Source organism: Equus quagga, chromosome 11 (assembly GCF_021613505.1).
Source record: "Equus quagga isolate Etosha38 chromosome 11, UCLA_HA_Equagga_1.0, whole genome shotgun sequence".
In the NCBI taxonomy this organism is placed as follows: Eukaryota; Metazoa; Chordata; class Mammalia; order Perissodactyla; family Equidae; genus Equus; species Equus quagga.
In genome coordinates this window covers 19010469-19025923 of record NC_060277.1, presented here as the reverse complement: position 1 = coordinate 19025923, position 15455 = coordinate 19010469, and the positions used below count along the sequence as shown (strand labels likewise).

The following is a 15455-nucleotide window of genomic DNA, read 5'->3' as shown; positions in this document are numbered from 1 at the left end:
AACATTTTATTCAGAGATGAGAAACAAAGTGGACCAGAATCATAAAGGCAGTGGCAAAGGCAGATTTAGAGTTCTTTGAACAAGATGGCAGAGTGAAGAGAACCCTCTTCTGTCTCAGTAAACAGTCTGTTAGAGGAGCCAGGCCAGAGGATAATTCAGAGGCAGGTGGCTCATGCTGGGGCTCCACTGTGATGAAAAAATACGGAAAGGGATTTATATTGTCTTTCAGAAATAAGTTTTATCTCAAATGATTTTCTAATATTCATTCTGCTGAGAAACAGTTGTAGGAGAGGAAGACAATTCCTCTCCCTTCTAGGTCCCTCTGGCTGGCCTAAGAATTAAGTTGACATGAGACAGAGTAACAGGAGGAAATCAAATTTTAATAACGTGTATAATATACGTGGGAGAAACCCATGAAAACTGAGTTACATGCCAAAATGAGAGAGAGAGAACTTTGATAAAAATGGGCTTAGCCAGGATCCTCCCAATCTATCATACTCAGAATTATCTATGGTGATGGCTCCTTCCTAGGGACAGGCTTTCTAAAATTCTTTTAGCCATTTATGCGGAAGGTCAAAGTTTCTTTCAGAGACTTTTGTCCTTAAAAATAATCAAGCCAAGGAGACAGTTTTGGAAGTTGGCCAATTTTGAACCCCTACTCTACATAGCCCTTTAAACAGAGTCTTTCAAATTAACCATTTCATTAATTATTGTTAGTGCTTTCTAAGATTGAGTTATAACTATTTGTTGTTTATTGTTACTGTCCTGTAATTATGAAACACTATGTTTATATCAGGACTCAGCAAACATTTTCTTAAAGGATCAGATGATGAAGATTAGAGCTCTATGTAGATACTTACATAACCATTTTAAGACGTGAAAACCTTCTTAGCTTGCAGGCTGTGGTTGGCCAACCTCTCTGGTCTTTGTGATCACCTGGTAAGTCTTGTCTGGTAGCTCTCCCCTCACACACACTTAGCTCTACGATTATTAATCCTCCATGCTGTTTGCCTGACATCAAGAATGTAAAGACAGTTCCTTTCCTAAAAGATCTCACAGTCTCAAGAGAAGGAAACAGAAAACATATTTATTCCAGGTGTTTATTGTAGAGTAGTGTGATGAATGTTGTCATTGATGTCCAGAGACTGTGTGACAGGGTGAGAGCGCTCCACAGAGGATATAATCTTGTGATGAGCTGCAAACACTCCTAGGCAGCAGAGGGCGGACAGTGCGTTCCAGGAAGGGAGAGAGTATTTATTAATGTAAGGCATTTATTTTGGTTTTGTCACTATCTCAATATAAGATCTCAGTTTCCAGATTAGTATAGATAACATCAGCTCAGTGACTACAGAGAACTTATAGAAATTCTGAGGAAAAGCACGTGGTTTCAACAGTTAAAGAGGACAATAGGTATACCGTTTAAATATTTGACTTCTGCTTCTTCTGAACACGTCATTTTTCTTTAGTAGACGCTCATCGCCAGGTAAGTTAGACCTGAAACACACAGATTTAGACATGTCACTGAAGAGGTTATATACCTCACGTACGTGATGAGCTTATGTAAGGTTTACTGGACTAGGATTGTTGAGCACACTACTCCATTCCAAGTTTGTTACTAACTGTAGTTTTGAGCAAAATCGGTGCTCTCTACTAATTTGTCTTTAATAGGATAGAGTTGAAGTAGATGATTTCTAAGGCCCTTTCTGGTTCTAGATGCTGTGACTATAATTAGACAGAATGCATATTGATAGATAATTTTTTCTCTGCAGAACTCTAATTTCTTTGTCCAAATTTCAAATTCTCACTTACTCGAACTCCAATCAACCCCAAAGCCCGTGAACTATGATACTATGTAATAGTGCGCCATATGCAAAAAAAAAAGTCAGGATTTATGGTGGCCCTGCAGTTATCATGTGGAACACAAATGCTGTGTCACTGGAGAGGCAATATTGCACAGCCTCTGAAAGCAGACTGGCCGCATTCACATCCTGCCTCTAGCTCTGTGACTTTGGATAAGTTCCTTAGCCTCTCTGTATCTGTTTCCTAACTGTCAAATGGGAATAATACAGGACCCATTTCACAAGGTTGTTACAAGGATTAAATACATTAGTAGTTGTAGAAGTCTTGGGGCCGGCCCGGTGGCGCAGGGGTTAAGTGCGCATGTTCCGCTTTGGTGGCCCAGGGTTCACTGGTTCGGATCCCAGGTGCAGACATGGCAGCGCTTGGCATGCTATGCTGTGGCAGGCGTCCCACATATAAAGTAGAGAAAGATGGGCATGGATGTTAGCTCACGGCCAGTCTTCCTCAGCAAAAAGAGGAGGATTGGCAGCAGTTAGCACAGGGCTAATCTTCCTCAAAAAAAAAAAAATAGTTGTAAAAGTCTTAGAATTGTGTTTGGCAAAAATAAGTGCTCAGAGTCAGTTATGATTATAAGTAAAGATTATTATAAATAATCCATTTATAAAATTTGACATTCAACCATTAAAATGTTTTAAATTAAAGGTTAATGCCCTTGGAAATTGCTCAAATATGATGCTGAACAAAAAACACAGGTAAAAATCTATATGTGGTATGCTTAAAATTCCCATATAGTTACATATGAATGGAAAACATACTGGCAAAAATCGCACCAAAATATTGGTATTTTTGGTAGCTAGTCTGAAAAGATAGCCCATAAAGAATTATGCCTCCCAGAATTTACACCCTTCTGTTGTCTTCTTGAAAATGAACTGGCCCCATCTAATCAGTAAAATGCAGCAGAAGTGACATGGTGAGACTTTTAAGGCTAGGTCATCAGAATCCTGCAGCTTTTGCCTTAGTGTCTTGGAACACTTGCCCTGGGGGGAAGCCCACTGTCGTTTAAGAGGTCCAGCTACCCTGAGGCTGGCATGCCATGGGGACGCCCAGGCTAACTACATGGAGCAATGTTTCACCAGCCCCCAGTGTTCCAGCCATCCCAGTCCAGGTGCCCGACAGTGAGTGAAGAAAGCTGTAGATGATTCCAGACCCAGTGACGTCTGACTGACATACCCAAGTGAGAACTGCCCAGCTGGACTCAGTCAGCCCTCAGAACCCTGAGATGTTCTGAGAGCCTTCGATATACAGGGAGGCAGACAGAATATACGGAGAGCAAGAGTTCTAGTTCTTATATCTTGGAGCAATAATTATTAATCCTAGCTGGAGATTAAAATTACTTGGGGAGCTTTAGAAAATACCAATGTCATCACCCTAGCCCAGATCAATTAAATCAGGATCTTTGGGGGCCAGACACAGATACAGAGACAGAAGTCAAATACTGTTAAAATGTAAATTTTATAAATTATATTTTTCAATACATTATATACTTCATTTACTTCATTTCCCAATTCTTATGTGTTGTCCTTTTCCAAGATTATATATAGCATATATATATATATATAGCATATGGACTTTCATGTTACTCAATGTAGGTATTCTAGATTTCTTTACTTATAAATACAGTTATATTAGGTAGAAACAAACCATGTAGGGACCAAAAACAAGAAATCTGAGTATTAAATTTCAATATCATCTTTTGCCCTCTAAAATTAGACAAAAGAAATTTAGAACATACTTAATCTATTATTATCTCTTTCATCCTTAAAAAATATTTCAGTATCTCTTGGCCAAAAAATATATATATATTTATATATATAAAAAACATATAAATTAGTTACATGATCTCTTACAGCAAGTACATTTAAACAATTCATAGCTGAACATTTTAGCCCTTCACTAGCATGCTCTTCTATAACTTGTGAAGGTTTTAAGTGTTTCAGTCTCTCCTAAATTATGTTCTGCAGTGGAAACAACACCAGACCGTAAGTGGGCGCTGATGGTGGAGATGTTAGCATCGCAGCGTCTCTAATTTCCTGGGACAACAGTTTTGAAAACAGCCACAGATCACACAAATAGTAGAGATACAGTTAACAAGAAAAAGGCTTACTTATTCTGTGATGATAGAAATAGTGCTATGGCACAAATGTCTGTTAAACTAAAAAGTATTTTTAATATTGAAGTTGTACTTTTTTTTTTTTTTTTTTTACCGCAAGAGGTCCCTGATTCCTGAATCATATTTGATGCATGCAGGCGATTTTATATACATGTCAGACCATTGCAACAATTTCCTATGATTTCCATGACTCTGTATTAACCAATCTCGTAATACAGGAGAGATAAACTTTTATTCTTTAGAACTAAGTTTTTTGAAAATTTCCTTTAATCTCATCTGGATGCAGAAAATACCAGCATCTAAGGATATAAGAGGGGTGGAAAGGCAACCAGGAGAATGGTTGCTATAAAGTGGCAGTGAGGTAGAATCCCTTTGAGGTTAAGTGGAGACGCAGACTTCTCTCAGTTGAGAACAAACGAGACCATCCCTTTCTTTCCATGTTAGGTCTAAATTCCCTGTCTTGTCCAGTCAATGTTAATCTATCTAGAATCATAATATAATTAAACATGATCATTTTTTTCATTTGGGGTAAAAAAATGGAAGATACTTTAAATAGGATGACTTGGATAGGAGAGTTTTTTGTCACTCACGGTTAGGTTATACCTTACAAATCATATTATTAGTTTGAGTATAAGTAAATATAAATATCCCTGCGTCTGCCCCTGCACTGACCTAGGTGTTCATTCATTGAACGCCTGCTCCATGCCAAGCAGAAAGTTTTACTCCTTATCTTTAGGAGTTTATAGTCTCTTTGGGGAGATAATTGGCAATTATAATTTAGTGTATTATGTTTAACATAACTCTTCCTTTGGTTCAATAGCTTGATTTATTTCAATAAAAAGATAAGTGTATATTATAGGCAACAATACTATATTATAAACTTAAAAAACCGCTAAGAGACTAGATCTTAATTGTTCCCACCACAAAAAGAAATAATAATTGTGTGGCACAATAGAGGTGTTAGCTAACGCTACAGTGGTGATCATATTGCAGTATATAAATGTAGCAAATCACCATGTTATACACCTTAAACTTGAACATTATGTGTCAGTTATCTCTCAATAAAAATATATTTAAAAAAAGATGAGTGTGCATTTGTGTAATTGTATCTCCTATTCTTTTAATGATTTAAGGTTAAAAGGGGACAAAAATATTTTACCTGACAACAGGCAATGACCTTTTATAGTAAGAGCAACCCATAAGCTACCATTAGGTATCTGTTTGTACAGGTTTGCCTTTTCAGTTTGTTGATTTCAGTTTGCCTTGTGAACAAAACAAGGACACCCCCATCAGTACCCTGGCGAGTAATTTTTGCCAACTAATATATAATGTTTGCACTCTTTTTGCATTAGGCTTATTAAAGGATACTAATAAAATGAATATAGGCAAGAATCTTAACGCTTAATCTTAATGCTTTGTTTTTTTAAATTCATTTGGAAATGAAACAGTAGCTTTTGAATGGTAGTTTATGTTTTGATCACTAGATGGCACTAAGCACATATAGCTAAGGACAAAACAGCATTTTTCTTAACAGTTGTTTCTAGATACAGAAGCTTAAGTATATAAATGTTTTCAGCATGGTATACTATAAATCTTTGTTATCCAGCCCACAAAATTTCTATTGCTACAACGGCTTTGTTTTTCTGGGCAAATTAATTTCACGTATGACTCCTTCAGATAGAATAAATTCTGAGTCAGCCTCTGCCGTTACTTTGATAGTCATTCATCAAACTATTCTGTTCTAACCAATTGTGTTACTTTCTCTTTCTTAAATTAGCCTTATCTTACTAGTACCCTCTTTTCTCTGAAAAGCAGAGATATTTTAATTCTTTTAAGGGCCATTACTTGGCTTCTGGGATATTGAGAGATCCTAGAGATTTACACACAAATGTCCCCATGGGGCAAAATACAAGAAGAGTTCTTGGTCCCCTGATGTCTGCATATCATTCTTAAAGTGTAACATATTCTTTCTTTTGTTAAATTACTTTTTGGTCTGGTTATGATTAATTCTTGCAATGTATTGTTTTCTGAATAGAGATGTTCTAGGTTGCAAATAATTGATATCCTTAATGTTTCAGCTGTTATTAAATTGAGTTATTTTACATGGCCAGAAGAAGTCCAGAGTTTGGGTGGTCCTTCCAGTGGTGTTTAATTCAGTGTCTTAATCAGAGACCCGGGTTCCTTTCAAACTTCCACTTGGCCGTCCCTGTGATGTCAGACCTGTGCTTTGTGTTGAAGACAGCTGCTGCAATTCCAGATGGAACAGACAGTCATGGCAAAGTCCAGAATAGAAGAAGGGATGTGTCCTCCTATGTGGATTCCTTCTTATCAGATTATATAACTCCAGAGACCCCCAGCTGAGTTCCCCTCATGTCTCAGTGGCCGTGCATGGGTCTCCTGCACCTTCCTAAACAATCACTGGCTGGGAGAAGGAATTAGCAAGATAGGTTAGACTGATAGACACCCACGCCCTCCGTGAGCACCCAGACCTTCAGGGGAAGATAAAACCTCAGCCAAAACCAGTGTACTCTCCCACAGAGAAGAGGCGGAGTCCAGAGTACATTTGGGCAGGCAGACAATAGACAAATGTTTCATTTTGGTTTTTGGCTTAGAGACTTCTTTCCTGTCCTGACATTCTTGAAATGTAACTTTCATTTCTGTTATTTCAAGTGCGTGACTCTGTACAGAGTTAGAGGTGTAGCCCATCTCTGTTGCAGAGTTGATCACTCAGCACAACCTCTTTCACCTCTTGTTTTGTTTGTGCGTGGGTCCTTTTCTCAGCAGTTAAATAAGGTGAGAACTGGAGGTCTCTTTATCTGCTTAGTAGTGCTATCTTGCCCAGAGAACAGTATCTCTAAAATGCTTTATGAATCTAGTAGCATTTCAACCAAGTCTGCAATTGTCTGCTGAAGATTCACAGCTTTCAAGGCACCACGTCAAGCACTGTGGGTGCATTTGAGCAAGACTTCTGGAGATGTTGCTGCTGTCTGCCATGGAGCTCAGCCTGACCCCTTGAACTGTAATGACCCAAAGGAACAGAGCCAGCAGTCCCAGCTGAGTGATTCAAGTCCTTCGGCTTTCACTGTCATCTGCAGTGCCTTCTGGCTTTTTCTGGCTTGTTTTTCCATTTGGCATCTCAGCACCTCTCAGAGGCTGAAATAGAGAGGCTCTTGTAGTCTGAGTTCCACTTGAAACAACACTACTGGGACTCTGAGGACCCCGGCTCCCTTCTTGGCTGCTTCATGCCGAAGATGTGTTTCTGGTGCATTATCTGGATATTTGTTTGTTATCTGTATTCAGCAAATATTTGTTGAATGATTGAAAGGATATTTATTAATTGACATTTCAGTTACAGTAAGGTTTTCTCTGATTTGAAAATGCCGCTTATATTGTATATTATATTATCTGTTTTAACAGTTTATCAGTTCTTGTCAAGTAGCCAACAGATATTCTCAACTGACATTTTCAATCATGTTTGTAAGTAAAGAACAGGAAGTATTCTTAAGCAGCAGTTAGTAATGACGATATTGCTAGATTGTTCAAACCTCGTTTTTATCCTTTTACCTATAGCTTTGAGAGAGAGAAACTTGTTTGAAAAGACACTGAGTTGAAATATTTTAAAAAGAAAAATCACCTTGGTATTTTTATTTTTCAGAAAACTGTGGAATATATTTTCCAGAAGTGAAAAGAGATCCAGGCAGATATTTATACAGTTGTCCGGAATCTGTAAAAAAGTGGCTTCAACAGCTAAAGAATGCTGGGAAAATTCTTTTGTTAATTACCAGTTCTCACAGCGATTACTGTAGACTTCTCTGCGAACACATCCTTGGGTAAGTGATGAGTTATTCCATCTTCATGGTCTTACAAAATACTGCCAGCAGATTAGACCAGTGTTTTTTCAAGAGTGCTCAACTGTGACCATATCGTTACTTTAAACAATGCTGAGTGACAACTGGCTGTTTCTCATAACATCCCTCAACATCTGCTGACCGCAACACACCCCCCAAGAGTGTTTTAGTGAAACTATATCACAGGGGGCCAGGATGCTCATAGCAGGTTGATGGTTTGAGCTTTAGATTTTATGGAAGGTGGATGGACTGACTGCATGTCCTTCAGGTAATCTTCCATGAATTTGGTTTCTCAGCTTTGGATGATTTTTGAGGGACACTGAGTTGTAGATTACACTCCCTGATACATACTTGGGCTACAATCTGTCTGTGGCCATTTCAGTGTGGAGCCATGTACTTCACCATGTAGCACAGCCAGGGGTGGGATTGACATCCATGAAAATCGAGGCAGTGTAAATGCATGGACTTAAAGTTAGACCGACAGATGTGGGTTCAAGCCCTGCCTTGCAACTTACTCAGTGACTTAGGGTAGGTTCTGTAACCTCTCTCAGTCTCAATTTCATCGTCTTTAAAATGGAACAATGATACTTCACGGGTGTGAGGGGAAGTTTAAATAGCCTAATACAGGGAAAGCATTAGGCAGAGTGGTTCTAAGTTTCAGTAGGCGTTAATACTCACTTATGTCATTCTTGTGGGCAATACTGGGGAGTACCCCTGGTCAGAGGCAGGTTGTAAAATGGGCTGTTAGATCTCGCCTAATGTTTCCTCACATTTCAGCAAATACTGAATTGCTGTGAGTATGAAGCAAATTTTAACCTCAAAACTGACCTCTGGTCAACTTCTGTAGCCTCCTGATTTCTCTGTTCGTCAGCACATGTGACTTTACATTAGTCTGTGGTGTACTTACAGTCTATTGGTGGATTTTCTGCTTTCATAATAATATATAGGCTTGGGATCCTTGGAGTGAATTAAGGCTGAAGTCCTGGATGCCTTGGGAGGTGCCTCTTGTAGAGACATTTGCTGTCCCAGGAGTGGAACCATGCTTCAGAATAGACACTCGAGTCTTAATTTCTTTTTCATTAGCATAGATAACCAAAGTTTTTCTTCTCTTACTTGCTCATCAGTGTAGCTTGTGGTTTGTAAAAGTATTCTGGAATGTTGGGTACGTATTTTCTTTGCAATGCCACAGTGAGTCCCTCAGGAACAACGACTGTCTTTCCTTTGCCATCCTCAATAATCCTTAATATGTTATTAAATACAGACTAAAAAACAATTATTGTTGTTACCTAACAATTGCCACATTATAACACTACATTGATTTTCAGAATAAGGTGTCTCCTTCAGTTTCGAACTCTCTGAAATATGTCATCTGACGTGATACAATGCTAGCTTTCTGTGGGACCTATGTAACAAAAAATTATTAATAATTCTTTATGCTAATAAACCCAGACAAATTTCAGGCCCCAAATTTGAAGGCATAGCTCGTGACTATTTTAGCTGTTAGAAACTATTGAATTCACCCCCTGTATTACCATCATGAGAAAGCCAGCTTAGCACCTAGAGTTAATGAGTTAATGAGCTTTTCCCCACTTATGTTCATACCTGGAGGTGCTGTCAGGAAGACTAGTGCTCGACCACCTTCTATTTGCAGTGTGATCCACTTTAAAATGTATAGAAAGCATGTAAAAGTTAACAAAAGATAAGAAATGATGCTGTGGTCTAACAGATGAAGATTAAGTGCTATTTTATATGGACCTTTTCTAATTCCTTAAAATCAATTTATGAAAAATATTGTTGGTTTTTAGGAATGATTTTGCAGATCTTTTTGACATTGTGATTACAAATGCCTTGAAGCCTGGTTTCTTTTCCCATTCGCCAAGTCAGAGGCCTTTCCGAACACTTGGTAAGTTAACGTTTTGTTTCTTCCTTCTAGTTAAAATTTGTTCACTCAGTTACTCAATAAATACCTGTTGGCTGACAGCCATGTGCAAAGTGCTGTGTTGGATACAGCAGGGGCTATAAAAGAAATACCAAGTCGTCTTTGGCCTCATGGGGATGCAGAAACAAACACACAAACAAATCAGTAAATGCATGGGATGGTCACAGGTCGTGTTACCTGTCATGAAGGAAATGACTGCCTGATGAGGTGGAGTAATCCGGTAGGCCAGCTCAGAGTGGCTGGCCAGGGAAGGCCTGCGCGAAAAAGTCGGGTAAGGTAACTTGCAGGTGGGACCTGAGGGATGAGTAATAAGAGCAGAGGAAAAATGTCCCGGGCAGTGACAAACAAATGCAAAGGCCCAGTGGGAGAGTAGTTTGGGGAGTTCCAGTGACAGGGAAGAGGCCTGTGATTCTGGCACACAGTCGTGGGGAGAGAGGGCATGAAGTTAGGGAGGCAGCGAGCCTCATATGCCGTGCTCATGTGTTTAAGTCTATTCCGTGAACAATCTGAAGCTATTCTATTGAGGTATAAGAGTTGACATAGAGACCTCTTTGGCTAGTGGGTAGGGAATGGATTGGATGTGGAGAAGATAGAGAGAAAGAGGAAGACCAGGCAATTGAGTGTCCCAAGTGGGGATTGTGTCTGTTTGGTCTGAGGAAGCAGTACTGGCGATGGAGAGATGGAGATAATATTTAAGATACATTATGGAGATGGAAAACATAGGACTTGGTGATGCTTTAGAAGCAGCAGATGAAAAGACAAATCAAATCAAAAATGACTTCCAGGTGGTTGATTTTTCTTTTTTCTCAATTGAACAAATACGTGAATGGTGGGACCATTTACAGCCATGAGCAAGAATGTAGAGGAGAACTTTGTGAGAGGTAGGGGTTATAACTATTAGGAACTCATTTTTCAGCATATTAATTTTGAAATACCTGTGAGTTCTCTGACTGGAGCTATCATTTAGGAAATTGTCTAAATGAGCCTGGAGTCCAAGGAAACAGGTGTAGGCTTAGGATATAAATTTGAGAGTCATCAGCTCATAGAGGGATATTCAAAGCCATGGACTTATGTGAGGTCAAATACAGAGACAGTGTAGATAGGCAAACGGCCCTGACCAAGCTCTGACAGTCTGACATTGAGGGTGGAGAAGAAAGAGTGCAGTGTAGGACAGATGATAATGGGGGAAACAGGAGTTCAGAAGACAAAGAGGAGAAGAGAGAGTGTCACCTAGGGCAAATGCTCGTGAAAAGTCAATTGAAAAAGGAAAGAGAAATATCCATTGGAATGAGCAAGTTGGAGATCATACCCGTATCTTGATGAGCGTGGTTGGAGAGAGAAACCAGATTGCAGTGTCTTGAAGAGTTCCTTGGAGGTAGTGGAACCAGTGAGTGTAGGCAATTCTTTTTTAGAATTTTAGCAGTGAAGATAGTCGAAGAATTGAAGTTTTACCCGGAAGACAATGTAGGATCAAGGGCATATTTTATTTTTTTTAAACTGAAGAGACTAGAATGTGCATATGTGCTAATAAGAATGGTCTAGTACAGTGTTTTCAACTATGGCAGTTTTGCTCCTCAGAACAGATTTGGCATGTCTGCAGACATTTTTGTTTGTCACAACTTGGGAGGTAGGATGCTACTGGCATCTAGTGGTTAGAGGCCAGGGATGCTGCTAAGCAGCCTACAACACACAGGACAACACCCACATTACCACCAACAAAGAATTATCTGGCCCCAAATCTCAGTAGTGCCAGGGTTAAGAAAACCTGGTCTAGTTAGAAAGGGAGAGATTGATGGTGTTTTTTATATATTGGTTTAATGTGTTACATGAATCCTTGATGTTAAGAAATAATCTGTTATCAGGGATTCAAATAATACTCTTTGCATTAAACCAGAAAAAAAATGTTAATGTTTTTCCACTCTTCACAAACATATTTAACTACACAGCTAAGTACTCAATAACTGATAACTCAATTTTTATCTGCAAGATGTCACATTTTGTTCCAAGAAAATCTACACCTGTTGTACACCTACGGTAGTACTTACGCCATTCCACAAAGATTTTTATTAAAATTTCACACATAAGCACACACTCACACCAGTAACGGAAAACAATGCATATTAAAAATAAACCACATTTTTTAATTGCAGACCGCAAATGCTTTAACTTATACTGACAAGTTACCACATTTTAGGCAGTATTTCTCTATTTAATTGAAGAGTATCCAGAGATGGATGAACTGTTTAAAAACTATTACCATGTAGAAGTATCTATCTTATGACTTCTGCGTAGTATTTTCTTTTGGTAATACAGCATCAAATTGGATTCGAGGTCTAATATGATAATGATGGTTATCTAAACTAGATTTTCAAATATATTCATTAAAAGACTTGATGTCATCTTGACTGAATTTATAGTATGAAATGTTATGAATCTTAGCTTAAAAATATGCAGATAATAAATATGCCATTCTGAAAAATTGTTTTACATTTAGGTTTCACAAAAACTTGTTTTAAAAGGCAGTCTACTGCTTTTCATTCTCTTTCATAGTTTCAGAGATGAAAAGTCTGCGTTGGTGAAGTAGGACCAAAGTCCTACCATCATTGTCTATAATGTGATTAGAATAAAATGCCTAGGGACCTCAGAATATATGCCATTTCATGCTTTTCCTATAATATATGGAAAAGCTTACCTCAGTTTTTTCACATCCAGAAGGGATCAGACTAGAAGATCGCTAAGTTCTTTCCAGCTTTAGTTTTCCACGTCTCTGATTTAAAATTTTCAGTGAAGATACAATGAATCCTACAGCTTTTGTAGTTAACACACAATAGTTTATTCCCATTTAGAGAGCAAAAAGATTGACAGAACTCTTAATAAGAGGATCATACTGCTCATATCAATCAATCTCTAATTCATCATGTTCTATCACAGTGTTTATTTTTGCTGCTGATTCCGATTCTTCACCTCCCTCTCACTGCTCTGTCTCTGTTTCCTCCCCTTTCTCTTTAAATATCTCTGTTCCCTAGTGTTCTCTGTTGTCCTCCTCTCTTCCTGCTGGCTTGGGGTGTCTACCACTCTGATGGTTTTAGCTGTCATCTGTACACTGACTCCCGATTCCGTATCTCCCAGCTTCGCTTTTCTCTGACTTACAGAGGTCTGTTTCTGTCTTCTGAACTCTCCACACCCCATAGCCCTAGTGTCTCATGAAACTCGACATGCCTGTAACAACTTACTAATTTCCCCTCCCATCTTAGCATGCTCCTCTGCCTGTATTCCATAATTTCATCATAATTTTTCCAAGCATGCATCTTGTCCAAACTACGAAAATCAGTCACCTTCGGTTCCTCTGTTCCCATCACGTCTAACCTATCCTCCACTTTCCTGTGGTTTGTCACCTACCACATCCCTGCCACTGCCCTTACCATCCCTTATATGAATTGGTACACTATTACATCATGTCTGGGTTATTACAATGCTTAATAACTGATCTCTCAGCCTTGGAACCCGCAAACCATCCTCCATATGGCAGTTAAGTTATTGTACAACGCAAGTCCTGTCAGTGTGTGATTATAACTTCAGTGTCATGTAAATCAAGTCACTGCTCGAAACAGTCAAAGTCTCAAGTAAAATTAAGTCAAAGGAGCTTGCTGGGACAGAAGGCGCGGCGGCCATTCCCTGCCCCGAGTGCAGGGTGTCCTCAGCGCAGTCCCACAGGCCTGAGGTGAGCCGTTGTCATGGAGACAAGAAGGAGAGGGTGGTGCCAGGGCCGAGGGGCTGAGCTCCTCCTGCCAGACTTCGCCAGTGTGTAGGGACTGTTTGGGGGCGAGGAGCCTCTTCTAGGCAAAATCTGTGTCTCCATGGTTCCCCATCACTTGAGTTGCGTGCCGGGCCTCCTCCTGAGTGCCAAGGCTCGGTGTGTGTGGGGAGGGGCCTCTCTGCCCTGCAGGATTGTAAATTCACTGGGAAGAGGACTGTGTCTGTCTTTTTCACTGCTCTGTCCCCAGTGCTGCCAAATGGCCCCTCCTGCCACTCCCAATTTGGGAATTGTGGCCCAAAAAGCTATCTTTGGTCTCTTGGCCTCAGCTGTCACCAGTACATTGATTCCCACATCTTTCCCTGGCTGAGACCTCTTTTTCAGACCCTCATACTGCTTTTCCTCCTGCACACCAAAGCTCCGCTCTGTATTCTGAAATCAAACTTGATGTTCTCCTTCCACCTGGAAACCAAACACAACCAAACTGCTGGTCGCCTGTGCGCCTTATCTTCTTCCTTCACCATGCACTGAATTCCCCCAGCTAGGAACCTCCTCCTCACCCTGTCACATCCAGTGCGCAGTGCATCAAGTCTTATTTAAATCGACCTTGGAAGTTTCTCTTCTCTGCCTCCCCAACCTTCACAGAAGGCCTTCATCACTCTCTTCCCTTTGAGGCTTCTAACTCCTCCCTCTGCCCTGACTTTATACCTTCCTTCCATCTCTTGCCCACTACCTTCAAATACTTTTCATTAACACAGATTTCCATTTATCCTTGCTTTAAAATTTTCAGTTTATTTTACACTACGCATTACTGTTAGGCACACAATATATTTAATCACACGCACACACAATCTCATTGGCTCCCCACTCCATATAGCATCCTAAGGCTAATTCCAAATCTGGTTGCTAAATTGCATTTTCTTCCCCACTCTCTCTGCTCCCTACGAGTGCCCATTATTCTATCTTTGCTGAAATGAATGCGTTTTATTTTTCTATCAGGTTTTTCTTCTTGCTGGTCTCTCTACATGAGTGTTTCTCAGACTTTAATGTACGCTCAGATCACCTAGGGATCATATAAGATGGAGATTCCAGTTCAGTAGGGTTTGGTGAAGATTTACATTCTGCATTTCTAAATATTCTGGTCAAGCAGGTACTACGGTCAGAAGACCACCAATGACAGATTTTAGTCAGCCCAAGAGAATGTCTTAATGTCTTTAATTGAAGATTGTTATTCTGAAAAGAAACAAACTTCCTATCATTAGGTGTGGAAATGAGCTAGGTAGTTAAGCGTATTTAAACCAAAGGAAATGACTTTGAAAGAATTGTTATTAAAGAACTCTGAATTCTGAATGAATAGTAAATCCCCAAAACCAAAGTACATAAGGGTTTTGCTTTCTAGTCTATTAAATTTGCTCCAGCTCACTGGCAAGGTATTTATTTCCTCAATAGTATAATTTTCCTTTTATGGCTCCCAACACAGGCATTTTAGCAGATATTTTACTTGAAAAATCTCTTACTAATCATGCCAAAAAAATGAAGTAAGAGTGTATGGAAGTGCACAATTGGGGGAAAAAATTTCTAGCTCAAAATTGACGAAGAGAAGTATAAAAGTAAATATGAACTGTTCAATCAAGATATAGGAAGCAAAGAGTAAAGGAAGAAAAGAAAGAAAATTAGTTGTGCTTCTAGCTCAGATTCTGTTTGATCCCACCAGGGGGCAGATTCTCTCATGTTTGTAACTCTTTCCCTGTAACAGTAAAAGATTGGCAATATTCCACATATCTGTCAGTAGGTACTGGGTCACGCTTCAACATGCGAATTTGAAGAGAACGCAGCTCAGCCCATAGCAAGTATATACATATGCCAAAGCTCATCAAACTGGATGCTTGAAATATATGTAGTAGTATTACTGTATGTCAGTTAAACCTCAATACGTGTATTTTT

General features: G+C 39.4%; 1 protein-coding gene across 1 annotated transcript in view; it reads left to right on the top strand.

The window, feature by feature from the left end:
* Positions 1–15455, top strand: part of NT5DC1 (5'-nucleotidase domain containing 1) — a 125312-nt gene that overhangs the window by 91486 nt on the left and 18371 nt on the right. Inside the window, exons 7-8 of the mRNA XM_046674294.1 lie at positions 7626–7800; positions 9624–9721. Coding sequence (XP_046530250.1) covers positions 7626–7800; positions 9624–9721 — 273 coding nt within the window. The remainder of the gene's footprint in view (positions 1–7625; positions 7801–9623; positions 9722–15455) is intronic.